The sequence below is a fragment of the Pieris napi genome, chromosome 11 (assembly GCF_905475465.1).
Source record: "Pieris napi chromosome 11, ilPieNapi1.2, whole genome shotgun sequence".
Classification (NCBI taxonomy): domain Eukaryota; kingdom Metazoa; phylum Arthropoda; class Insecta; order Lepidoptera; family Pieridae; genus Pieris; species Pieris napi.
This window is the reverse complement of record NC_062244.1, coordinates 11353360-11379517: the sequence shown is the minus strand read 5'-3', so window position 1 is coordinate 11379517 and position 26158 is coordinate 11353360. Positions and strand designations below refer to the sequence as shown.

General features: G+C 36.3%; 1 protein-coding gene across 6 annotated transcripts in view; it reads right to left on the bottom strand.

The window, feature by feature from the left end:
- Window positions 1–26158, bottom strand: part of LOC125053879 (POU domain, class 6, transcription factor 2) — a 133334-nt gene that overhangs the window by 91458 nt on the left and 15718 nt on the right. For 4 of the 6 annotated variants that reach the window (XM_047655480.1, XM_047655486.1, XM_047655487.1 and 1 more), the window contains exon 3: window positions 5872–5969. In XM_047655480.1, coding sequence (XP_047511436.1) covers window positions 5872–5946 — 75 coding nt within the window. In that variant the 5' untranslated portion in view covers window positions 5947–5969. Of the gene's footprint in view, window positions 1–5871; window positions 5970–16020; window positions 16114–26158 lie in introns of all 6 variants that reach the window. The other 2 variants (XM_047655481.1, XM_047655483.1) reach the window with 1 other exon arrangement.

The window sequence follows — 26158 nt, the reverse complement described above, 5'->3', positions numbered from 1 at the left end:
AACCTCCTGATTATATTTAAATTAAAGTGTCTAATAACACTATTTACAGTCTCTATGAAGGGGAAGACACTTTGTTCTTGTGTTACCACTGTTTCGCACTTATGTCTGATGTGCACTACTACACACTAACACTAATTCAAATAGTTTTGTCCTTTTCAAACTTCTGACTAGGCCCCTGGTGTCAAAAAGTTAAATATTCAGAATATTATATATTAATAATATTGTTTTATTAGATAACTGAAGTGATTATTTTTATCAGTTTTTTGAAATTCAACAGCCTCTCTAAGCATTCCCTGTCCGCGTTTTGTATAAGTGTATTGAAAAAAAGATTTGAACTGGTCGTAATGTGCGTGATTGCGCATTTTGATTCGATGTTATGTCTCGACATCTCGTTTGTACTTTGCTATAGCAGGCATTTGAATTTGCATTTTTAATTATTAAACATACACACATAAGTAACTGTCCCTTTGCTTATTTATTTTATTTTTATAATAAACCTTAGGCTTCAGAACGCGACTCTCATCCTTGAGGTCGTAGGTTTGATCCTCGGCTATGCAATGGGCTTTCTTTCTTTGTGCGCAGTTTACATTCGCTCGAACGGTGAAGGAAAACATCGTGAGAAAACCGGCTGATCACCTAATTTCCTATTAGATTAGATTCGAGAAACAGATACAGAATTGAGGCCCAGACTTAAAATGGCGCTACTCCATTGATTTATGTATGTATTGTTAACCACAAAGCTGCCGTGACCAATCAGTAAGTACGTTGTCTTATAAAAAATTTAGCGGACAGATTTTATACCAAATAAGAAACGTAGTAAGTGTTAGATACCAACTATGTTTATACTTTCATCAATAAGATATGGGTCAGAAACACACTCTTCTTACACAATCTTCAAGAATGGTTAGTCGCTAAGTATGACCAATTACCTGTGTCCTTACGATGTTATACCGTACGAGAAACATCACAATACACACAAATTTAGAATTAAGAATTTTCTAAAAAGTCCTGCCTTTGTCTTCAATGATTCTTTTCACACTATATTTTTATGATAACATACTTATATTTAATAAAAAAATAAATCAGTGGCGCTACAACCTTTTTAGGTCTCTCAGATTTCTAAATCTGTTTCATGATATGTCAATCCAATAGGCAAGTGTTCAGCCTTCTTGCCTGACACACGCCGACTTTTTTGGTCTAATACAAGCCTGTTTCCTCACGATGTTCTCCTTCAACGTTCGAGCGGTTATTATATGCGAACATAGAAAGTCAAGTGTTGCACAGCTGGGAATCGAACCTACGACCTCAAGGATGAGAGTCGCACGATGAAGCCACTAGGCAACACTGCTATATATTTAAAAATAATACTATTTATGTTATTAGAAAATTAAACAAATCTCAAATGAATTCTATCCGAGTCTAGACGAAATAAAATTAATGACCTTTTCAATGAAAGTAAATTAAAATCTTAGTACTTAGTTTTTTATAAAATCTATCCGCTATATGTTTTTGGAGAGACAACGAACTAACTGATTAGCCTTGGTGGCTTGGTGGTTTAGAAACATGACGGTTCTGTTCCCGGTGAAAACAAAAGACAAATGCAAAATTACTGCTGTTAATATTCAAGATTTTGCTACAAACTGGTTCAAAGGTTAATTCTCGTTTTCGCTCAAATGTCTCGATGCGATAATGCAAAGATAATTAAAACTAAATTCGGCATTAGACGCGGAGAATCACGTGCTAATTGCGCAGGGCTGGCGACGCGAGCTTGACAAACGACTTTGATCAATCACGTCCTCCGTGGGCAGCCCCGGCCGCGGCTGCGACGCGATTTATTTGTGCCAACCCTACCTCGAGGCGTTTGTCACATACTGTCGATGTTTATGATTTGCATTTGAATGAGCTTCATGTTTAAATTAGTAGCACATATCTGATAGGAAATGTTCAAGGGTTCTACGAAGTGCTACGACGCTACATGAAAAATAATGTTGAGGTTTACTAGTGCTACGACGCTACAAGAAAAATAATGTTGGAGAAAGTACGGTGATGTATGAAATTTCGTTCAGATGAAATTTAATTAGAGTTTTTGTAATCTCTCTTTTAATTAACGATTTCATTTTAAACTTAGACTATCTTTCAAATCTAATCTGTTCTATATCAAACTAAAAAGTCTGCAGTGAGCTAACGAATTTGAAAAAGCATCTGTAATATGAATACGTTGAAATTTACAAAAGTATAAATCGCGAAAACTCCAGCGAACTTGGAATATATTTTTATTAAAATATAATGTAATTAATTTTAAAGATACTTCGAGCTTCCGAGCATTTGAAAAGAAACAAATTGATACAGCCATCGAATAGGATTCCTGAAAAATATACCGACCGGTTAATGAAAAAACTACGCAGTCAATATTTGATGAGAGCCAATTTAAATGTTCGTCCACTTGTAGACATCGCATAGTTCAGCCTGTATCGCGTATGTAGGGGGGCAACACCCGCCGAATTTCCGAAAAAAGAAAAACGAAGAAAAATAAACATGGCTGCCTCCGTGTGCGCGGGAAAAAATGCAGATATAATGCCAGTAATAATAATAATAATAGGCGATCGGTCCACTGGGCTGCTCCACCCGCCCCCACACAATTTTCATTCAAATGTGCTTGCGTTTTTTTAAACTATTTTTATATTTCGATATTTTTTCGGCGTACACTATGCGACTGTTGGACGATCGTGTCGGGATTCCCGCGCTTTTCAGATTATCTATTTAGAATGTCAAAATGTTTTCAAATAAACTTCATACGCGAACACGCATATTGTATTTTTATACTGGCAATATTTAAAATGAACCGTCTAAAATGTAGCGATACACCTGAATGAGCAGTCTTTTATATTTATTTCTCTGTGGCCGGTATGCCAACATATACGGTTTAGAAGTGTAGTTCAAATAAATATAACTGTAAACTATATTATATTAGTATTTTCTTCTATTCATGGCTTTCTTGGAACTCAAGTTTTTTTCTAAGATAATATATTACGTTAACTTGATATTCAGTAATATTAAAATATATTGTTAGATAGCCCCTTGCGCATCAGTCACCCACATAGTCCTGGAATGCGAGGCTGTGTCTAAACAACGTACAGAAATCCTCGGAACAGTGTAGCGACCTCGCTCCGGGAAGCCTGTGAAGTGCCCAGGAGACTTCTTTGCTTCTGGAAGGAGCTAGGCTGGCTAAATTAGCCAGGACTTACTGCACAACGGACCAATTATGAGTCTAAGTGCGGAGTCTACCACCCTTAAACCTTAAATAAAGTATAATCTATATAGTATATCAAAATAATATTTGATTTAAAACAGAAAATACAGTACAAAAATTAAATTAATTAAAGAAAGTAAAAGAATATTTATCTACAGAGAGATTTCGTAGAGGTAACTAAAAACACTACATCGTAATATTAAATTAAAATTTTACAATAAATTTTCCAGCCATAAGGCCGTATAGTACTTGTTGTTAATCACCAAATTCACACATCCCGTGAGTTACGAAGTAGGCTTTACATTTTCCGCTTTCCCACGGTTTTAACACGTCTTAAAGCACCATTGGAGTTTTAAACTTTTGCTGCGAACAGAATGAAAAACCTCCGAACATAACTGTTGATATTGGTTTTTCAATGCGTTTGTTGGGGTAATGATGGATTTTAGTATAGTTGATATATGGAATTGTATATCATTGTAATTAAAAAAAGAAACGTTTCATTGTTTTTAAAGTTCATCATGGGATGTTTTAAGTGGCGCTGTTCCTGATACTGTATATCGCTGACTTTTTTGGTCTTAGGCATACCATGTTGTTCTTCACCGTACTAGTGGTGTTACATGGGCACTTAGACAGAAATATCATTGGTACACAGCTGGGATCAAACCAACGACCCCAGGGATGAGTCGCACGTTGAAACTTTTAGGCCAACTCTGCTCTTACGAACAAATAATTTATTTCGTTTGCAAAAAAAGTTACTTCAAAATTTAAATTGTTAAAAATGTTTTCTAATCTTCCTTTAATTTATTTGAGCGAAATTTTAATTTAATTTAATAATACATATTTAATAAAATTAGATATAAAAACAATAACTAACGTTAAAATTCAATAACTATAATATATTAGATATTAAAAGGAAGCATCCCTTTAGGCAAGGTTCCGAAGATACTGGCAGCGTTCCCCCTTTGAATAGCTAGACTAATTAATAATAGCTAGCAATATTTTTTGTTATAGATTTTGTTATTACATCTAATTGAATTAAATAGTTATATTATAATATTTAATTATTCTCCCAAATGAAAAAACTCCGGATTATTTGTTTATACTATTTTGACACATGATTCAAAGGATACATTTTAAATATAGATGCGAACTCTCGTTGCATGAATACAAGAATGAGCCGTGCATAACAAAAATGTAAACGAGGTGGTTCTAAAAAGTAGGGTCACTCCACCACTGGAAAACGTACGACAATACGACATGACATTCAATTTAAACTCGGACCGGAGTACGCGTTCAATAATTAACATAATGTACTTTTTCTACTTTTTGCACATCTCGTTTGACACTCCATCACTCATGGAAATTCCATTTTCAATGCTATGAGGGAAGGGGGTGGGGTGCAGCGGTCTTTGCATCGCGCGATGGACATGGCGGTTTTTGGGGTGAGGGGTGGTCGAAAAAAAGATTGTTAAAAAGGCTGCCCCCCGCGACGGCGGTGTGTGAGTGCGTGCGGGTAAAAAAGCGCTTACTAATCGATACTATAGATTCTGAGGCAAGTAGGTTGCGCCGGTGGCACGCCGATTGGTCGGAGGATCGTTCCGGAATTTTTTTCGAGGCCTCTAACGAAGCGGTCGATGTTTAGTCTTTCGAAATCGGACCTTTTGAGCGGGGCGCAGATGTGTCGTCTTTTTACGCCGGCCCGGACCTAACTCGTCGGTCAACACTTGAAAATTAAGCGCGCTTATTCGCACTTAACTTTGTCCTTTCTGCTTCAAATTCTACGGTCACGTGTAAAGACAAAAAACGTCGACTTTGAATGGCATACTTGGCGCTTTTGCGTCGTTTTGTAATCTTCATCTCTTCTTTATTTTTGTGGTACGGCCTAGAATTCAGTTAATATAGGGATACTGCTAAAAAACGGTAGCCCCGTTTTTTAGCAGTATCTAAACTAACTAAACTTGGTCGTTTTATACACAATTTTACACAGTGATTCAGACTTTTAATAGCTAGGCAAATTATGTTAGAATTAAAAATGAATCGCAAAATATGTTGCTACAAGTTAAACTGGCTGGACCAATTCGAGTCATTTATTTTTTTATATATTTCTCAAATTCAGAGGTTTTTATGAAGAAAAAAATGTTTTAGTACTTAGGTTTTTATACCGGAAAAGTGAACGAATTTTGCCGGGGCAGCAATTTATTCGTCTATACTCAGAATTTTAGATTGTCGTACGAATTGCTTATACCAATTATAAATCAAGCTGAAACATAGGTAATTTTAATGATAATCGAAACCAATAATTTATGTGCATTCAATACTTACCCATATACTTAACTTGTTACAAATGTAAAATTCGGGATCAGGTGTAAACAATAGCACCACCTATAACTATATTTTTTACTTTTTGTCTAACTTGTGCTTTTATTTAGAAGAACTCCTTATGGAAGAAAAATCATCATTAATTGAAATCATACATTGGTCGGTTTGATCCTAACATAAACTATTAATACAACCTCAAGACAAAGGCATGCAGCTTATTATAACATTTCACAATAGAGTGTTACTAAGGGCGGCGACACAAAAGTATAAGTAGATAGTGTTGAGTATTGGGTTAAGTGTACCTCATTCTTGAGGTTGATGGGCTCTTGCTGAGGCCGGGAGGGAGAGGTCCGCCCCCCCTCTGCACTTTCCAACATATCAGCCTCGCATCCCGATTCGTCTGAAAGAAAAAAAATACGTTTAGTATTAAGAATGAAATATTTACTTTCCGCCCACGTGGATTTGATTTGTGCAGGTCAGGAAATACGTCAAATGTTAACGAATTATAATAGGTATATTAGTAACTATAGAACCATAAACAAAGCCTAGACAGGCTGTATAATTGTACAACTGTACAAAAATCCATGCGGTAGTTATTGAATGCATTGTTATAGACATTTAATTACATACGTAAGAATACTCTACTATTATTCGTAAGCTTGTCACAGATTTAAGAAAATTGTTGATGTGTGTTATTCTATGTGGGACGGAACCTTGCCGACATAAGCTAGACAAGCACTGGCAATTGGCAAGGACTGGTATATATTCGTTTAAAGGTGACAAAAATCATATCTTTAAAGCTTTATTAGTCACCTAACACTTACTTATAACATAACTAAAAATCTTGCTTACAACGTTACAGTATGTAAATCTTAATGTTTCACACAGCGGTATAAAAATAAAGTAGACTTAATATGAAAAAAGGGAACTAAGCTACCAAAAAAATCATGATGTTAATATGTAAAAGTTTAAAAGTACGACGAAACTGCGCTAAGGATATAGGACAAAACGTATCTATTTCACGTTAATTCCCTACGTTAATAGCAGTTAAGTATTTTATGCTAAGGATTTTATATTAGTTGCTTGCTTTTGTTCTAATATAATTGATGTGTGTAAAATATATTATTTCTTGTATAATTTTATGCATACACGTTGTTTTAGAACTTATAAATAAATAGGATTTTATTACTTTGCTATATGTCCCTTAAAAGTTGGAAGTGTCTGACACATTTTAGACGTGGCGTTTAAATCCGCGGGATATAACTTGGATACTATACTAAATTAGACCAACAAGCGTTAAACTAAAGCATAATCACAGCCGCTGCTTTTATAATAAAGAAAATGCCTTCTAAGTATATTTATGAATCATTTTTTAGTTCAATAAAAATAACTATCTACTATAAAAAATAGAGGTTAATCGTAGAAGGGTGAAAATTAAGGGTTGTATGTATTTTTGTATGCTGTATCAAAAAAGAAGAGATTTTATCTAAAAATAAAGATAAAAATTTAGGGTTGAACCACACTTAACATTTGAAAGATAGATACTAGCCGATTTTCTGATTGAATATGCATAAAAATTTTCATAAGAATCGGTCGAGTCCTTCGGAGGAGTAGTCGAACATTGTGACACGAGAGTTTTATATATAAGATATCCAGAAGTCATTCCAAACATAATCCACCAGAACTCCGATATTTACGTATATATTTAGATCTCTACTAAGTTGATGTACTTATTTAGAAATACTTCAAATCAAAACAATTCAATTCTGGGGCTGAGTTACGCGGGTAAGATAAATAATTATGGAGGGAATTTTGATTAAATTTGCGATACCCACATTTTTATCCTTTCATACATTGGTCAACTGTTTTTTAAATTAACTTTTTTCGAACTCTTTTGGTTGGTTTTGAAGCTTTTGTTCAGGTTTAAAATAGATTTTTGATGCTAAAAGAAAGACATCTATTCTTACAGTCGGTACAAGTATTTAAATTCTATATAATTGCAAAAAAAAAAATTATTAATCAACGTACTGTAAGTCTCCTATGAAATATAATAATAAAATTTAATTGTAAATTATTTCCTTAGAAGTCATAAAACCTATCAAATTAGTTTTAAAATTAGTTTTTTTAGTCAAATACGAAATAAATATTACTGTCTATATATTTATTTAGTAATCCTACAGTTAAAATCAAATATACAAAACTTATAGCCAAAGATCGAATACATAATATAAACAAAAGGTTCTTTTAGGAAAGGAAAGTCAATAAAAAATATTAAATAGGTACCTTAACTAAGTTACACCTTATTCGGATTTATATATGTCCAATAATAATGATATATGACCCAAATTATTATTTAATTATCCTTCTTTAACTCATTCAAGTAAATAATTTAAAATATGTAAAATGATATTATTTAACTATTTACATATGTTAAGGAAAATGTCGTAAATTGAGAGTCGTTTTTTTCATAAGCAAAATATGGTTAAGTAGTAAACGAAAGTCAAGTTGCATGAACCGCACGTAACCGAAAAGCTAACACGTATAAACTTGCGAGACAAACACCAAAGCCACAAAAGAACGAAGGCTGTGCCTGACCTACCCCAACGCGTACCAACAAATAGGTCAAGATCCGGCGGAGTCGGCATTCGGAAGGAAAATTCCCTCTTTATTTACCTGTGGGAGGCAAACGCTTTGAAAATCAACGCGGGTTTCGTGTGGGCTGTGCTTTGTTGGGATGCCTCGGATGCCTTTCATTCTTTGTTAAAGATGTTAGTGTTTTTTTATCGAACTTTCGCTGGATTTTTCACTTGCATTTTCCTCGAATATTTTGCTTTGAGATGTAATAAGTTCCCAGATGTTTAGCTGGTTTATTAAATGTATTAACGCGTGTATAAAAATATCAACCAGGCGATATGTATAAATTATTTATTATATTTATTTTCCACTTTTTAGTCCTAGCAGCAATACGTGTTGTCTCAATTTAATCGTATTGCTTTGTGGACTTAAAAAAAATTTCATTGATTTTTCGAGATAAACCTATGAAATTATTATATTGTCGCTGATTCTTTATAAGTGTACAAAGTTTTAATTAAATCTGTCCGTTTAATGTGGGTCAAAATCGAGTCCGAAGGAGTCGGTTACATACATACATACATACATACATACAGGTGAAGCTAATATAAAGCGTGTAAAAAATCCAAATCTATATAAAATATGTATAAGTTAGAACTTATAAGGAAATTCTAATATATAACTTTTTATAGCTCCTATTAATTATGAAACGGTTCATAAATTTTATTTTTTATTTCATAATGTAGCAATGGCTTAGTGGTTCGTCTCTCAACTGTGATGTCGAGCATTCGAATCCCGTCGTTCTATGTGTGTATCCGCTTCCTCAACGCAATTAAATAAAGGCAGACAAGGTAAAGCAACAGGCATGTCTTCCAAAAATGGTTGACATGTGTCACAAAAGGCCTACCTACTTGTCTATAAAAATATAATTAACAAATAAACGTGTGCACTTTGAGTGAGACATATAAGGCTGTGGCGCCACTGGATTATTATTATTATTCCGTTATACTAACTACTAAACGTGTATGTGTCAAAATGCCAAGAGACTCATTTTTCTGATTATATATATGATTAAGCCGGCTAAGCTAGAAAATAAATTCTAAACCTAATACCGAAGATATAGCTTTGTTTTTCTATCGGTACAAATCCATGCAAATATTCTAATGAACATTTCTCGTAAACACTAATACTAGGAACGAATTAGAGTTTAGATAATGCGAGCTTTTATGATACTTAGAAGCTTTCCTTGGAAATACTTGTTTATCAACTTGAATAGATTTATCGGTTTCTCGTATTGTATTGACCGAAATTTCAATTGGAATGTTAGGGCGCTTCGAGCTTTGGTATTATTACAAATGGATGTACTATAATAATTTGGATCGGGATTTACGATATAGTCTTTGATGGTAATTCAAGCAAACTTCATTCAATTTCTTAAAAGAAATAAGGTTTCTATCTCATACCTGATCCGCTGGTATAAGTATTTTTATTGTATTATTATTTTTAAAGAAAAAACTTTTTAACCGGATTAAAGTTATATACAATTATTTGACATAATTTTAAATTTATCCGACGTTACGCGTGCTTTACAGCGTGCGTGGAATGTAAATGTAAAGTTATGTATTATTATAACTTTAATCCGGTTAAAAAGTTTTTTTTTTAAATGTGTAAAGGTTATGTCAATAAAAGACAATACTATATTCTTATTTAATTTAATTTTTTGTAACATTTATGTTTAGATAGCTTGATATACTGTTAATATAGTATTATGTATGATGTGGTAAACTTCAATAAATAAATAGATTTTGAATTGTCATGTTTAGTAGTTGTTAGATAGCTGAACGCTAAGCATCATAAAAAACAATTGAAGAAAATATTTATATGTGTTAACCTAACAAGACTGGTATTGTTAACACACATACATATATGCTGGTTTAATCTGAAAAAAAAATAAGCGGAAATAATAGTTTCCATAAGAGCTGACAAGAAAGTTACTATTTTAAATGTAAACTTTAAAAATGTAAGCGCAAAGCAATTCTTAAAAGGTCGGCAACGCACTTGCGAGCCCTCTGGCAATTAAAGTATCTATGGGCACTCAACAATCACTGAACACCATCATCTTGGTGAGCATCCTGCCCATTTACTTTGTTGTTACATAAAAAAAGAAACGGGTTTAAATAGAATACCGTCAATCGAATTAATATTGTTGTATATTTTTATAATATATAAAGTGATTGAATTAATTAATACTAGTCCGAAATGTTCAACTGAATTCCTTTAGTAAAATAATACAGAAACGATTGTTAATAAAAGATTCACAGTTTTAGCTGCGTATCAAAGTGAATCAAATGACACAGTAATCGGCACCCATAAGATACATCTGGATAACTCGATAACCCAATGTCCTATAAACGTATCGAATGCAACAAAAACAAACAACAAAACGCTCTATCTTACCACTCCAATCAACTCTAACTCCGGCAAGCAAAACTGAGCCCTAACGACCTTACAAACTAAGACACTACCAATCATTGTTCTGCAAATAGCTGCCCGGCCTAAGCAATACGAACTGATGCCAAAACGTAGCGGCCGTCGAATATGATTGCTCCTAATGCGCCGGGTGATAGGGGGGTGAGGCTAGGCCGGTGGGGGGAGGGGTTGCGTCGCGCCGTGTTTCTGACCGAGCAGTAAGTCTGGCTTAATCCTATCGGAAACGCGGGCCCCCATTGAAGATCGGCAAGGACTCGATATGCCATATGATCTGAGGATATGTCTGAGGATATTAACCTTTGATATCTTTTTTATTGTTTCTCGTTTACATAGTCATTTCCGGTATAGTTAATGGAGCATTTGTTTTTAGTAAAATCTGGCTATTCTTTGAACCATAGCAACTACTAAGTTTTTTTTATATTATTGAAAACTCACAAACCTAGCATACTATTCTCTGCAATATTAATAAGTTCTACATCAAGATAAACAAAGATGAAAATCTTAAAGCCAAAACTGGTTATGCCTAGATCTATCCAGCGATTCCCACCCCCTGCTCGACTCTAGGCGGCCTGTGAGGGGGACATTACAAATTAATAGCACAAAGACCGACCGCAGATCGCCGCTGCGAAAATTTACAGGCTCCAGACACTTATAGTGCACTGCAGACGATAAAGGCTGGCTTTACGTACTCGAATACGTAAGGCGTAGGCGTATTTTGGCAGTACGCTATAGCTATAATTATAAATTTCTAATAAACATTGTTCTTGGTGCAGAGTCGAGATTAAATTTTAAATAAGCTAAGGCGCTTCGAAGATGTATCGAGCGTTGAGACGATGGAAATAGCTTTGAAATTTTGACCGATGCATGCAAAAGGTAACTTTGTTCGTGATTCTCATTGGGGATTCGTTTTGTTATTCTTTTCATACATTGTTAATTTAGAACTCAGATACTTGATCTGAGTTCTAAATTTAAATATCTGCCAAAATTCAACCTCCTAAACCTTTTTAAGAAACCAATGCCGAACAATTGGAACAGTAAACTTTATATAAATTTAGAATTCTATTGTGTAATTAAAGTTATGAAAAATAAATCAGTGGCGCTACAACCGTTTTAGGTCTGGGCCTCAGGTTTCGATATCTGTTGTATTAGATAGTGAACTTTATTATTTTAAATTCTAACTATTGTGAAATTAAAGTTATGAAAAATTAATCAGTGGCGCTACAACCTTTTTAGGTCTGGGCCTCAGATTTCGATATCTGTTTTATTAGATAGGGAACTTTATTATTTTAAATTTAGAATTCTAACTATTGCGTAATTAAAAATATGAAAAACAAATTAGTGGCGCTACAACCTTTTTAGGTCTGAGCCTCAAATTTCTGTATCTGTTTCATGATCATTTGTAATAGGCAATTGGTGATCCCTCTGTGCCTGACACACGCCGTCGACATTTTGGGTCTAAGCCTTAGACTCTAAGGCAAGCAGGTTTCCTCACGATTTTTTCCTTCACCGTTCGAGCCAATGTTAAATGCGCATTTATCTTTCAGCCTACTATGGAATCATTAGGTACAATGACATAATGTTGTAACTCCCTAATCATAACTCTATTGAATAAACACAATAAAACATTACCGTCAACGCACAATACATTTATTCATAACAATACTCAGTATCTTTTTCTATCTAACATTTATACACGTGTATTCCTGTTAGTTATTTTCTATTCTCGACTAATCAAAATCTATGCAGCTCTATTTTAATATCAAAAACATTGGTACTAGAGTTTGATTGCTTTTCCAATCGATTCCAAATACTAAGCGATGCTCTCCATTTACGTTTTGTCCTTTACAAAAAATACACTGTACATTTATTGTCGTACAGGTGCTGTAAAAAGTTAAAACTGCTATATCTACTAAGACTCGTAGCCATGGGCGGATTTTGAATTTGGGGGCTACGAGCTTTTACGGGGAAGTCCCCTGTAATAGACGCAAACGCACCGAAAACAAGCGACGGGGAATTCCCCGTTCCGTTCGATACGCGCATCGCACATGTGTTGATTGATCTTAGAGATTCAAACGTAAGAATTAAGGTGAATTTTTAAAATATCGGATATTTTTTTAAATTTAAAATATCGCGAATTGTTTTTAGTAGGGACTGCGAGCCCTGCCTTGCGATTCTGTTACTCACTTTTCGAACTGCTATGAGAGTTCGAAAAGTGAGTTACAGAATCGCAAGGCTAGGCTGCAGCCCAAAAAGCCCTTAAGTATATACGCCCCTGCTCATAGCACAGCTGGATATGCTCTGTATCACGAGATTTAAGCATGAAATTCCACGTCTGTATCAAACATTTGTATTGAAAATTGTTAGTGATTAGGCGCAAAAAGATTAATAGTTTAAGAAAGTGTTTGTTATACATATTTGAAGTAGCTGTATTCCTGAGTCTTCATCTATTACTAAATAGTAACTAAACATGTATTTTTGCACTTCTTGCCTAGCTTATGTAATTTAATACATTTTTTTTTCTTTTCTCACAGTGGTTGCCTGGAAGAGATCGCTCGAAAGCAATAAGGCCGCCAGTTGCCTTTCCTTTACATGTAACTATGTTAAATTTTTATATTATAAAGCAACAAAGTGTAAATAAAGAAATAAACACCGTTAATAAATTAAAAATATATATATAATATTTCATTGATTCAACGTTTTAAAAACACTGTTAAATCGACATAAAAACTAAATCGGTCTTTTAACTAAATTACTGATAAATTATTTCCATTGCCGTTTTAAAGACATTATAGTTATAACGATTTATAATGAATATTGTCCCCTTAGTTTAGTTTAAAAAATCAAAAATAGTAGTCAGTCTTGTAAAATGCTACGTGAGGGGTGTGCGCTTAGAAGAACAATGAATAACCGTCCGTGCATGTTAAATTTGTCGAGAGCGGACGATATAAGTCAAGCGGAGGTATCTGCTGATTACCCTTGAAAAAGTTTCATCTTGATATACACTTATTCAATCTAGCCAGATGATGATGACAAAACAACAAATTTAAATCGTGTAAAAACTTATTCGAAATCATTACAGGAAACAGATAGATTAATAGAACCACTTTGAGAATATTCAAAAGGACCAATTGAATTATTGAATCAGTGTTAATGCACGTTAGTAGTAGTCTACTTATAGTCTCTCTTAAGGGGAAGACACTTCCCTTAAGAGAGACTATAAGTAGAAGACACTTGAAACTTTCTTAATATGTTAAATATCCTTATTAGTAGCTTAGACTTAAATTATTTATTAGTCTTACGTTAGATCGTATTGTTCCATGATGTCACAGTGAAAAGACAATGTATTAAAAAATAGAACCACTTTATACTAGCAAGTATTTAGTATATGTTGGGTAAACACTTTACTGGCAATTTCAAATAATATAAGAGATTGCTATTTTAGATTGCTTTAGAGTTGTAGCCCTTGTGTTCAATATCATTGTGAGGCATTTAACGAATGCCCTCTACATTAAGCGGACAAATTGCTTCTAAAACAACAAAAGCCGACCGGAAAAATTCACAATCGCACCGAATCATTAATCTCAGAAACAAATGGAAATCGGCCGACATCTGCTATACTGGCCCACGAAAAAAATGGCCGCCATAGTCGACAGTTGTCACGTTATTCTCGACGGGATTAATTAGAAATGCGATTAAAAGCAAACAAAACAGGGAATGGTGAACTTAAATTAATGAAAAATTACCACCCTGCGAGCACTCGTCAACTCTTTTTTTACGGGGTCGCTCCCGCGCATTAAGCGGCTTTAATTTGAATTCAAAATTAGAATTACGCGCGCCTTCTAATTATATTTTTCGGCACTCGATTTTTGATAAGGTTATTGTGATTTTTGTTAATTGAACGTGTTTGTTGAGGATTGGAAAACAGTGAATAAAAATGTAATAATGAGGCACGCGTCGCAATATAATTTTAGAACAATGGTGTTCGTATAAGTGATCGGGAACACCCGCGGAAGGGCAGTGATAAGGGCTTTTGTGCGGCGAGAGCGCGACAAGTGCTCTCGTACGCGCCTCCAGGAATCTACGGGGATTTTTTTGTAATGCAAACGTACGAATTATCCACCCATTAGCTATGTATTTTCACTACACTTGTTCCGTGTTTTATTTATTTGTTTAGTTAGAGTATAGCTAACACAAACATTTCAAGAATTTGGGGACCTAGGGTAGAAAATTCTTGTATTTCTTATACTATTTTATTGTGATTTATTTTATTGCATTATTTATTTTCTCGCTTATAATTGTAACGCTTAAATGTTCTGCACACTTGTCATTGATGCACATCGTTTTTTGTATGTTTTATGTTCTCGGTAAGTATCTGTATATGTTACGTTACTGTGCCATTTTAAAATAAAATAAATAATTAACAAATTCTCTTTTACTATCTGAAGACTAACTCTTAGATAAGTTAATTTAAATACGTTATGTCTAGATGCTTAAATTAGCCTAGCTCTTTGAAGTATTATAGCCAAAACAAAAGTTAACGGCGTACATCAAGGGAACAATTGCAAGGAAACGCTGCGACTAAAGTATAATTTACAGTCAAATTATATGACGCACTCGGAATACAACAGAATTAGCTTAACCAGTAACTCAAATCGTAAAAGTAGTTAGAGCTTTTGAACGTTTTAACGGAAAAATAGTGTTTATCAGTTAATAAAGAGGTGTTTATATATATGATTTTAAAGATATAATCAATCCGAAATGGGATGTAAGTCAAATGGAGGTCAAAAATGCCACATACTAGATATATACACTCGTAGATGCCAAGGAATAAGCAGAATAACATAGAATGATAAATGAAAGTTACTGTTCCTAGTAGCGGGTTAAGCAAGCTTATAAATAACAGTTAGCCTTTAAGAGGTGTATATAATAAGTGATTTGCTTATGTTTTTACGTGAACAAAAATCAATCCGTAACTGAATGCGGTAGTTTAAGCTAAGTGGAGGCCACAAAGGCCACATATATACCAAAGAATAAGCGGTGTAACAGAATAAATGTATTTTTATATACCTAGTATCTGAAATAAAAGGCTTTCGTTATTATTATTTTAAATTGTTTAGCGAGTTAAGTGAGTAAGTAACAATTAGGTTGTACCTACGAGTTATTTTTTTGGATTAATCGTAAATTATTCTAACCTTAATCAGCAAAATCTATATTTATATGTCACTATTAAGTATTTTGCTTTCCTTAAATCTACGTTTTTGGATTTTTAAGGTTTTGCCTCATAAAACTAAATCAAAAAAAGAGTATTTGACTTGAACTGATATTTTACAATTGTCAAAGACAGAATTTACTTTTCCTTAAAGTTCAGAATTCTAGTGGGTATTGCTCACCCTCTTTGTATAGCAGAGAAGACGCCTGGTGTGAGTCGAGACCCACATACTGTGCCCTCGGTAATGTGGGGCTTGCGTATATGGCATTTCCACCTCGGAGATAAAAAAAATTAGTTAGCCATAAACAACTTAAAACTCAATATCCATCTAAAGCTTAATCAGGTGTCACTAAGAGCTTTTACGCTACACCACGGACAGTTATTATAAATAGCGTGTTTCAATCTGTGTATTTCAACAGAGTATAAAACACTTTTTAACTTTCCTATTTCCAAGTCACGCGGGGCATATTTTTTATGATTGAATATATAAAGCTACTAATATAGGGACAATATTGTAACTAACACAATAATATGGATTGTCTGTTAAAATAATTTATTTATTGCTTTTTCCAAATAAAATTGTAACAAATAAATTAAACATGACACAATCGAACGTACAGAATGAAAGTCGAACGGTGAATCACCCCAAGCCGTCAACGGTTAAAACTAGCGTGATTAAAACACAAAATTAACCCCGCGTACATTTACAAATATCGGTCAATTAACGGCCGAGTGAGATAACAATTGAAAACGGTTTCGCTTTCACCGATGGCCAGTTAACGTGCGCTAAATATAATAATAGATCAGCGGATACATCAATGCTCCATGCTTTCGCACTGCCACTTTCAATTTTCGAACGCAACCGCGCACAGATAAAATAACGTTTGTATGCTCTGTGGAAACGTGTTGCTATGTATTTACCTGACAATTTGAAGCGTTGAGTTCTTCGTTGAAGATTATCGGATACGCGTTATAGAATAATATTGAAAAGATTTGACTATGTTGGCACATTAAAGATAACTAATTAATTGTTTTCGATATTAATGATCTGTAATCTATATATTATAAGAAGTTTGTCTCGCTAAAACTCGAGAATAGATCGATTTGGCTTATTTTGATCTTGAAGTATTTGGGTTCCGGGAAGGTTTAAGCGGCGAGAAACACGTGTAAATTATAAATAATTAAATTTCGCAAAACAATTCGTTTCTAGCTACAAAACATGGTATTTTTTTAAATAAAATATTGTCACTTGGTTGTCAAATATTTAAAAGTTAATTTGTCTGCTTCATAGACATTTTCAGAAATAGGTCATATGAAGTTCACTGGATCAGCTGGTGCTAAAATTCTTATAAGATGTGTTGTGGCACTGGCAAATAAAATTTTAATCGTTTCAACAGGTATGACCAATGACAATTTCAAAACCTATGATGTATCGTTCGCAATATACGTCACGCCATGGATCAAGAAGACTTACTTCGAAGGGCCCAGTGGGAAGAAGGAAGAAGGGACGCCCAGCAGAAACTTGGGAAGATAGAATAAAAGGGATAACGGGGCAGAATTGGACAATTGTCGTGATAGAAACAAGTGGAAGAATTTGGAGGCCACAACATGAACATGGACTTAGTGTACTCGAATAAAGTCTATTTTTATTTATTTTTTATTATACGTCACGCCATTTTGGATTATTAAAAATAACAATAATTGAAATCCCTACCAACACTTAGAAATTCTCCCATTGGAAAGGCATTGTTTAAAATGCAATTAATATTTTAAGCAACAATAAGGCAATTAAAGTTTATAATGTAGAAAATCGTGCTCCGGCGCTCCAAGCCGAAGATTTAACGATTTCATACATCTGTACGAGCACAATCATAAAAATTGCCCATCCATAAAGGTTTATAATAATGCATTTATATCTATATTTATACGACTTTAAACTTTATTAATTTATATTAAAGTCTAGTTTTAAATGAATTCCGCGATTCATTAGTAATACGAATAAGGGTTGGCAAATCCAACTTCTATTGTTAATAGTCACGCGTCGCGTTATAATTATATTTGTTATTAATGCTTTAGAATAATTCGAATGAATAGAATCTTAAAAACTCAAAGCCATTCAATGCTTTGACGGATATTTTCAGGTGCGATTAAAAGAAACTTTGGAATGTTTAATGCTACTTAAAAGATACAAATTGAATCGAAGAATTTTTTATAATATACAAATAGAGCTTTAAATAGCTAAACAGTTAAAAAAGTAGGAGCAGTTTTAATTTATAAAACGGGCAACACAAAAACATAGTTTTTTTATGTAACAGGGGGACCCTCGCATTGCTAGAGAGCTCGCATTGCCGGCCTTTTAAGACTTTTACGCTCTTATCTTGAAGGAGTCGAATTGGTTCGGAAATACATCGATGGCCATAGTGGTGGTGGCCTGATATAGTGTAGTGGTGTACGGCAAAAACTCCCTGAAAAAACTCTCCGGCAATTCGAATCCGGCATTCCGAATTTTTTAGTCGAGATGCTAAATCATATTAAGATCTACACCAAGCAAGAATGAAAAACTGATTTTAGTTGCTTATTCACACCATTAATAAAATGTTCTCATAATATGTACTTATTATCGAATAGTTATTTTAATATTTATATATTTAAACTAATTTTTTAATGAAAATCTGGGCGTTCTTGGAGCGTATTAACCATTAAAAGAAAGCAAACATGCGTTGTTTGAATACTGATGATGTAGACTTGACAGATTCCAAAGTGAAGCTGTCATTACGTGAGTACGTTATGTATGTATGTACTTAAGTATTTGGAAAAACTATCATAACTTTATAAGAGTGAGCTGCCGAGAAACCACGATGAGCCAGGAGATCAAGTGACACAAATGGAAATGGATAGGCCATAAACTCCAAAGAGATCCCAATTATATCTCCAAGCAGGCGATGGATTGGAACCCGCAAGGAAAGCGGAAGCATGGCAACACAAGCAAACCTGGCGACGTACAATTCAGATATAAAATACGAGGCTTAAAATCGCGATGGACGCCGTCTGCCTCATATAGGGGATATAGGAAATGAAGTCAAGTAGGGTGAGATTATTACATTAAATTAGCATACATTGTTTATCTAATAGCACGGGAGTCATACTTGTGTGTGAATAGAGAATAGAGCACAGAAGAGCATTCAACTGAAAATTAACTGTCAAATTAAACGTGACAAACACAGATAATACAACGAAAAAGAACGCCGAAGTGTCACAGAGCTACTCCATAAAGTGTCAATAACAGTTCGTGTTCTCAAATTACCTTTAATGCGCTGTTATTTTGAGTTTTAATGCGCCCGCTATAAAAAGATAATCACAAAAATAATTGAAACGAAATAATAAAGAGTGTGGAGGAGGGGGGACGATTAATGACAGGGTGGCAGTCGCATTACGACCTAAATAATCAACATAATTACGCTTTTTAGCCCGCGTTCCCCTTTTTACCCTGAGTACTAGAGATTGTCTGTTTGAAGCTTTTTTCCACTAGCTTAAAGTTCGCTTTCAATACGATTACGCGGCGGAAAACGTGGAAAATTTGTCGTGTAGTACGTGGATAGTTCTGTGTATTATAGCGAATTTATTCGGCCACAAAGAATATATAACAATAAATAGTACGCCCTGAGTATATAATAATAATAATAAAGCTACTTTAATTCCATACTGTAGAATTCACAAATGAAATTGGTATTAGTTTTGTTATAATACACAGACTATGTGGATATAAAGGAGGTTCATGTTCCGCATTATGAACCTCCTTTAGGTAAAGGACTTCTCCTGAACTTTCCATGTGGATGTATTATTTGCTTGCATCTATTTCTGTCGTGATAAAATACCCCGATTGATTGACTCGAACTTAACGAAATAAGGATCCCAATAGAAATAGGAACAATGAGAGAGGTTAGGCTGATAACAAAAAAATGTGTGCGTGTACTAGGTGTACACACGTAAGAAGTGAAACTTCTTTATGACCTTATTTTTTTGAAAAATGATCTACTATATGCAACTTTACAGAAATTGGTTAAATAAAGTTAAATTAGATAAAGTTTAACAAAAGGCTTTTATTATCATAGACATGAATACAAATACAATTATTTCATTTTAACTTATTACTGTACTACTATGTAGTACCTACTAAGATTATTACAAAATTTCATTAATTGTAATAGCATTATTAGTATTACTATCATTGTTATCGTTATTATATATTTTTGTTACTAATGGCTTCGAATCTCTTCGGATCAACCGTGGTAGGGACAAGAAAAAGATGGCGCGTAACCGAAAAATGTGACAAATGTGTGTAAATTTTTTTCCAACGCCGATAAAGAAGTTTGACTTCAAAAAGCAACATGGCGCGTAACCTGCTACAAAATTTCTCCCATACGTCGATAAAGAAGTTTCACTTCAAAAGATGGCGCGTAACGGAAAAATGTGACGCGTAACGAAAAAATGTTACACTAAATTTTTTTCCAACCCCGATAAAGAAGTTTCACTTCAAAAACTTTGCCTTTGAGTAAAATCACAAATATTTTTTCACAACGATATGTATGAATGTTTGTATGTTTTTATAGGCAAACGGAAGCTATTGATGTTAAGCGACACCGCCGCCCACACTGCCAGAAAGCTCGCAAATGCGTGGCGGGATTTTAAGATATGCTACTCTGTTTAGTGGGTAGCTGGTTACATAACTTAACAATTAAAAAAATCTGTTGTCTGTAAAGTCGGTTTACTGACGATAGTTGAACGTGACAACGTCATAAAAAAATATTGATGGGATGGTTGCATTTTTCAAAAAAAAAATTAAATTTTATTTGTTTGATAGGTATTTTGTATGGATATAGAGAAGGAGGTAAATGGAAATCACAATTGAATTGATCAAGTTACATTTATTTGTACGCATAAATACAATTATGTCAATTTTAAATGGAACGCCTCAGAGCGAGGTAACGCCGCATGAGTCATGTTTTTTCGTGCGTGCAGCCGGCTCCATCGAATTATAAGACGTTGTCACGTCAAAAACAAGTATGACGGACTTCTATTATACATCAGGGGGCGGGATGAGCCTTAGATTTCAAAAATATCTATTCCGAACAAATGAGTTAGACACGATCAATATTTATAGCAATTGGTCCAGAAGTTTAACAGTACTTTTCGTTCTAATCAACTGACACAGAGCCGTGTCATCATTTTTTTAAAGTCAGTAAAATGTTACTACTCAGGTAACTTAGGATCTGACTACACAATAAAAATAATTTATTCCCTCAATAATAAAAACACGTGGCATTTTAATTTACAATTCGTCATTTGAGATTTCAATAAATTATTTTGCATAAAACTAATCTAACTCTTGACGATATTTTAATTTTAAAAATAGAATTTCTATCAGGTAATTCGCCCTTCTCATTCTCACTCAATCGGTCTCAATCGCTCTCTCAATTTTCTTCGACAAAAACGCTGCACATCTTCGTGACGCTAATATTATTATTATTGCGTTTCATCCGTAAAAAAATTACCCTCATGCGCCTAAAGAAGTTTCACTTCAACAAGTAAAACGGACTTTTGTTTGTCATAATGTATGTCGGCTTAAGGCAATACGATGTTTTAATAAATTGTTTTAATGCTAATTGCTATGGATTTTAATGTATGTAGATTAAAATGTAGATAAATACTCGATCTGCAGGGGTCAGTGAAGCAAGGTGAGGTCATGCGCTCGGTGGGTGCAATGATCGATGCCAAATTGGCGGGAATGGAGGACCGCTTATTACCAGCAAGTATTATTCGTCCGCCCCTTGCAGCTTCAAAAGAAAGGGAGCACGCGAGACCTGTGGGGTCTTCCATTAATGTGCTACCTGATGCAGGTGCCACTGATAATCCAATTCAGGTGCTTGAGGGTCTTTGCCCTACTCCAAGTTGCTCCCAGGAGCAGGATGGTGCCTGGACGTCAGTTGTTGCGCATCCTAAGCGTAAAAGTAAGATATTGTCTACTCCTGCGGAGATGGCAACTGTGCCAAGTGCGGTGTCGAAAGCACGAAAAAAAGCTAAACTTTCTGCACCGCGATCTGCTGCGGTTGTCATTAAATTGCAGCAGGAGGCCGCAGATAGAGGTGTAACGTATGCGGGTATATTAAAAAAGGCTAGGGACAATGTCGTATTAGCTGACTTAGGCGTGACTGAAGTCAGAATTAGAGAGACTGCAACAGGAGCCCGAATTATTGAGATACCCGGAACTCAAAGTGCAGAAAAGGCTAGCCAACTTGCTGAGAAACTCCGCAGCGTTCTTGCAGAAGAGGTTAGGGTGGATACGCCGGTGAAGCGAGCAGCTCTTCGAATTGGGGGCCTGGATGACTCTGTGTCTGTCCAAGAAGTCATTGCCGCAATAGCTGCAAAGGGTGAATGTGAGGTGGATTTAATAAAGGCGAGCACTCTTGTAAGGGGCCAGGGTGGAAACAATGTAGTTTTTGTACAATGCCCAGTCACTGCAGCTAAAAAAGTCACTGAAGGTCGTTTGCTTGTAGGTTGGAGTTCAGCTCACATTCAGGTGATAGAAGATGGCCCTCTACGATGCTACAAATGTCTAGGTTTGGGCCATATTAGTGTGAAATGTCCGTCAGAAGTGGATCGTAGCACTTTATGTTTCCGATGTGGAAAGAATGGTCATCAATCTGCAACATGTACAGCGGCTGTAGCGCACTGTGCTGTCTGTGGCGATGCTGGTAAGCCAGCGGACCACATAATGAGGGGAAGAAAATGTAATCCTCCTGTTGTGAAGGCAAAGATGGCGCATTTGGGTAGAGGGATCAGCACTGTAAATCAGGCTCAGGCTCGGGAGGCTGATATTATGTCTCAATAATGGGTAGTAGGGCACACATTAACTTTCTTCAGGCAAATATAAATCACTGCGCTAGGGCACAGGACCTTCTCCTGCAGACTAGGGCTGAATGGGATATTGATATTACTGTTGTCTCGGAGCCATACTTTATACCTTCACCATCTCATTGGTTAGAAGATTTAAGTGGCCTCGTCAGTATAATTGCTCGACCTGGTGGATATCCGCTTATTTTAAAGGATCGTGGAATAGGTTATGTTGTGGCTGAGTGGAACGGTCTCATAATAGTTGCTGTTTATTTTTCTCCCAACAGAGAACTATCGGAGTTTCTTACTTTTCTGGACAACTTATGTCTCCCAATTCAACGAGCACAATTGCCAGTGATAGTATTAGGCGACTTTAATGCCCGATCTCAAATATGGGGTGATAGCCTCACTAACGATAGAGGTAAAGCTGTAGAGGAATGGTATACAGAATTGGGACTTTTTCTGCATAATAGAGGGAACGTTCCAACCTGTGTGCGGGCGCAAGGGCAATCCTTGGTGGATCTAACATTTTCTTCACCAAGTTTAGCCTCCTCGGTGCAAAATTGGAAAGTTGCGGAAGATATTGAGACTCTGTCGGACCATCGCTATATTAGGTTCAATATTTTTAAATCCCAGAGACGGTATGAAGTGGGTGTTAATAGACAGGCATTCCCACGCTGGGTTCTCAGCAGTCTAAATAAGGATCTAGCAGAAGAGGCGGCTATTGTACAAGCCTGGTGTGCACCCGCTATTTGGCCTACAGACGTTAATGAAGCAGCTAGTCGTCTTCGTCATGCGGCAAAAGCAATATCAAACGCTTCCATGTCAAAATGGAGGCGCCAGCCATCACGTAAAATGGTTCATTGGTGGAACGAGGATATTGCTTATTTACGTGAAATGTGCAACAGTGCTAGAAGAGCATATCTTCGCAATCGCCGAAGACATCAGCGTGATGCTGCTCAAGAACAACGACTTCACTCTCAATTTGTAGAACATAAGAAGGCTCTACAACTGGCTATTAGTCAGGCTAAGGATAAGGCACATAGTGAGTTTCTCGAAAGTCTCAATCAGGACCCATGGGGGCGCCCATACCGTCTTGTACGAAATAAATTGCAGGCAGGAGGTCCTTCACTAACTGAGACACTCCGGTCAGACTTTGTCGCCAGAATTGTATCTGAACTATTTCCCGCTGACCCCAACATTGTTCCTCCACGGATGACATCTGATATAATACCAGAAATAGAAGGCGAGATTCCCTTGGTTAGTGATGTGGAATTTGCAAACGTAGTGGATCGTCTAAAAAAGCGTAGGAGAGCCCCAGGTCCAGACGGTATACACGGCCGTGTATTGGCAATTGCTGTTGAATATCTAGAGGGTGAAATGCGGGAATCATTTAATCTTTGTTTTCTTACTGGACAATTTCCGCAACTATGGAAGGAGGGTCGTCTATGTTTATTGCGCAAGCCCGGTCGTCCGCAAGACACTTCATCAGCATACCGCCCAATAGTTTTACTTAATGAGGTGGGTAAGCTTTTAGAAAGGATAATAGTTTGGCGCTTAAGTCAACATATATCTGTTGTTGGTCCAGATTTAGCAGACGCTCAGTACGGATTTAGAGTTGGGCGATCAACATTAGAAGCGATTGGCGCCTTGAAACATTTCACTATGGAGGCTGTCCGTAGTGGAGGTAAGGCCTTGGCAGTTTCCTTGGATATTTCTAATGCTTTCAATAGCTTGCCGTTTACAGTCATAATGGAGGCTCTCCGTTTCCACGGTGTGCCCTTATATCTTCAGAATCTTGTCAGAAGTTATTTAGAAGATCGTAAGATTCTGTATGTAAATGACTCAGGAGAGCTGGTTCGGTGGCCAATGAAGTGCGGGGTTCCTCAGGGCTCGGTACTGGGCCCCCTTTTATGGAACATTGGATACGATTGGGTGCTTAGGGGTACGTTGCTACCTAAGTTAAAAATGTTTTGCTATGCAGATGATACCCTTATTGTAGCGCAAGGAAGAGACTTTCAAGAAGTGGTACGTCTAGTAGAAGTTGGGACCTCTTTAGTAGTTGATAGGATTGGCCTACTAGGACTCCAGGTTGCTCTTGAAAAGACTAGTGCGCTCTTGTTTCACGGGCCAAGAGGTGGCCCGCCTTCTAGGGCATCAATTATTGTTAATGAAGTTAGAGTGTCGGTTGGTCGTAATATGAAATATTTAGGGCTCATTCTTGATGGTAGGTGGAAGTTTGAGGATCATTTTAAAGCCCTTGGTTCGAGACTAGTTGGTGCAGCAGGGGCACTAAGTCGTCTGCTTCCAAATATAGGTGGACCTGACGAACGGTGTCGGAGGCTTTACTGTGGGGTCATTCGAAGCATGGCACTTTACGGAGCCCCAGTGTGGCAAGACTCGCTCACTGTAACCAATAAAATCCTTCTACGGAGGCCGCAAAGGGTTGTGGCAAGAAGAATAGTCCGTTGTTACCGAACGGTGTCTTTTACCGCTTGTTGTATATTGGCTGGCACTCCACCTTGGGAGTTAGAGGCTGAGGCTCTCACTTTAGTATACAATCACCGGATGGAGTCGAGGGCTGAAGGTATTTACCCTGGTGTTGAGGAAGTCGAGAATTTAAGACGTTTGGCGCGATCAGCTACTATGCAAAAATGGTACCAAGACTTAGCTAACCCAGCAGCGGGGCATAGAACGGTGGAGGCTATTCGTCCTGTACTTAGTGACTGGGCAAATAGAAAAAGTGGTGCCCTTACTTTTCGTCTTGTGCAGGTGTTGACAGGACATGGATGTTTTGGGCGATACTTGCATGACATCGTGCGGCGGGAACCAACACCGAGCTGCTTGGAGTGTGGCGCAAATGATGATACTGCACAGCATACGTTGGAGGATTGTCCGCAGTGGTCTCAGTTACGTCATAATCTTAGTTCTGTGGTGGGTAATAACCTTGCTTTGCCTTGTGTTGTACAAAAAATGGTCGGCAGTGACGAGGTATGGAATGCAGTGGTATCCTTCTGTGAGCATGTCATGCTACAGAAGGAGACAGCAGAACGAGAGAGGGAGCGCTTTAGGACGAATCCTAGGGGTAGAAGACGGGGAGTAAATAGGAGAAGATATGCCCATCTCCTACCTCCTATGTAGTGTATACTGCACCAGAGGTTTCTGAGTGAAACATGCCGTTGAGGTCCCGGTAGAATGCGACAGCGACCCCGGAGCCTCTGTAACGCGGCTTTGTCGGAACTACTCGAGGTGGTTTTAGTGGGTATTGCTCACCCAGTCTCTGAATAGCAGAGATTTTGGCGTGGGTCGAGTCCCACATACCCCTGTTCAGGGGATGCGCAAATGCATTTCCACCTCGGATATCAAAAAAAAAAAAAAAAAAAAAAAAAAAAAAGGGGTCAGTGAAGAATCGGTATATAATTAAAGAT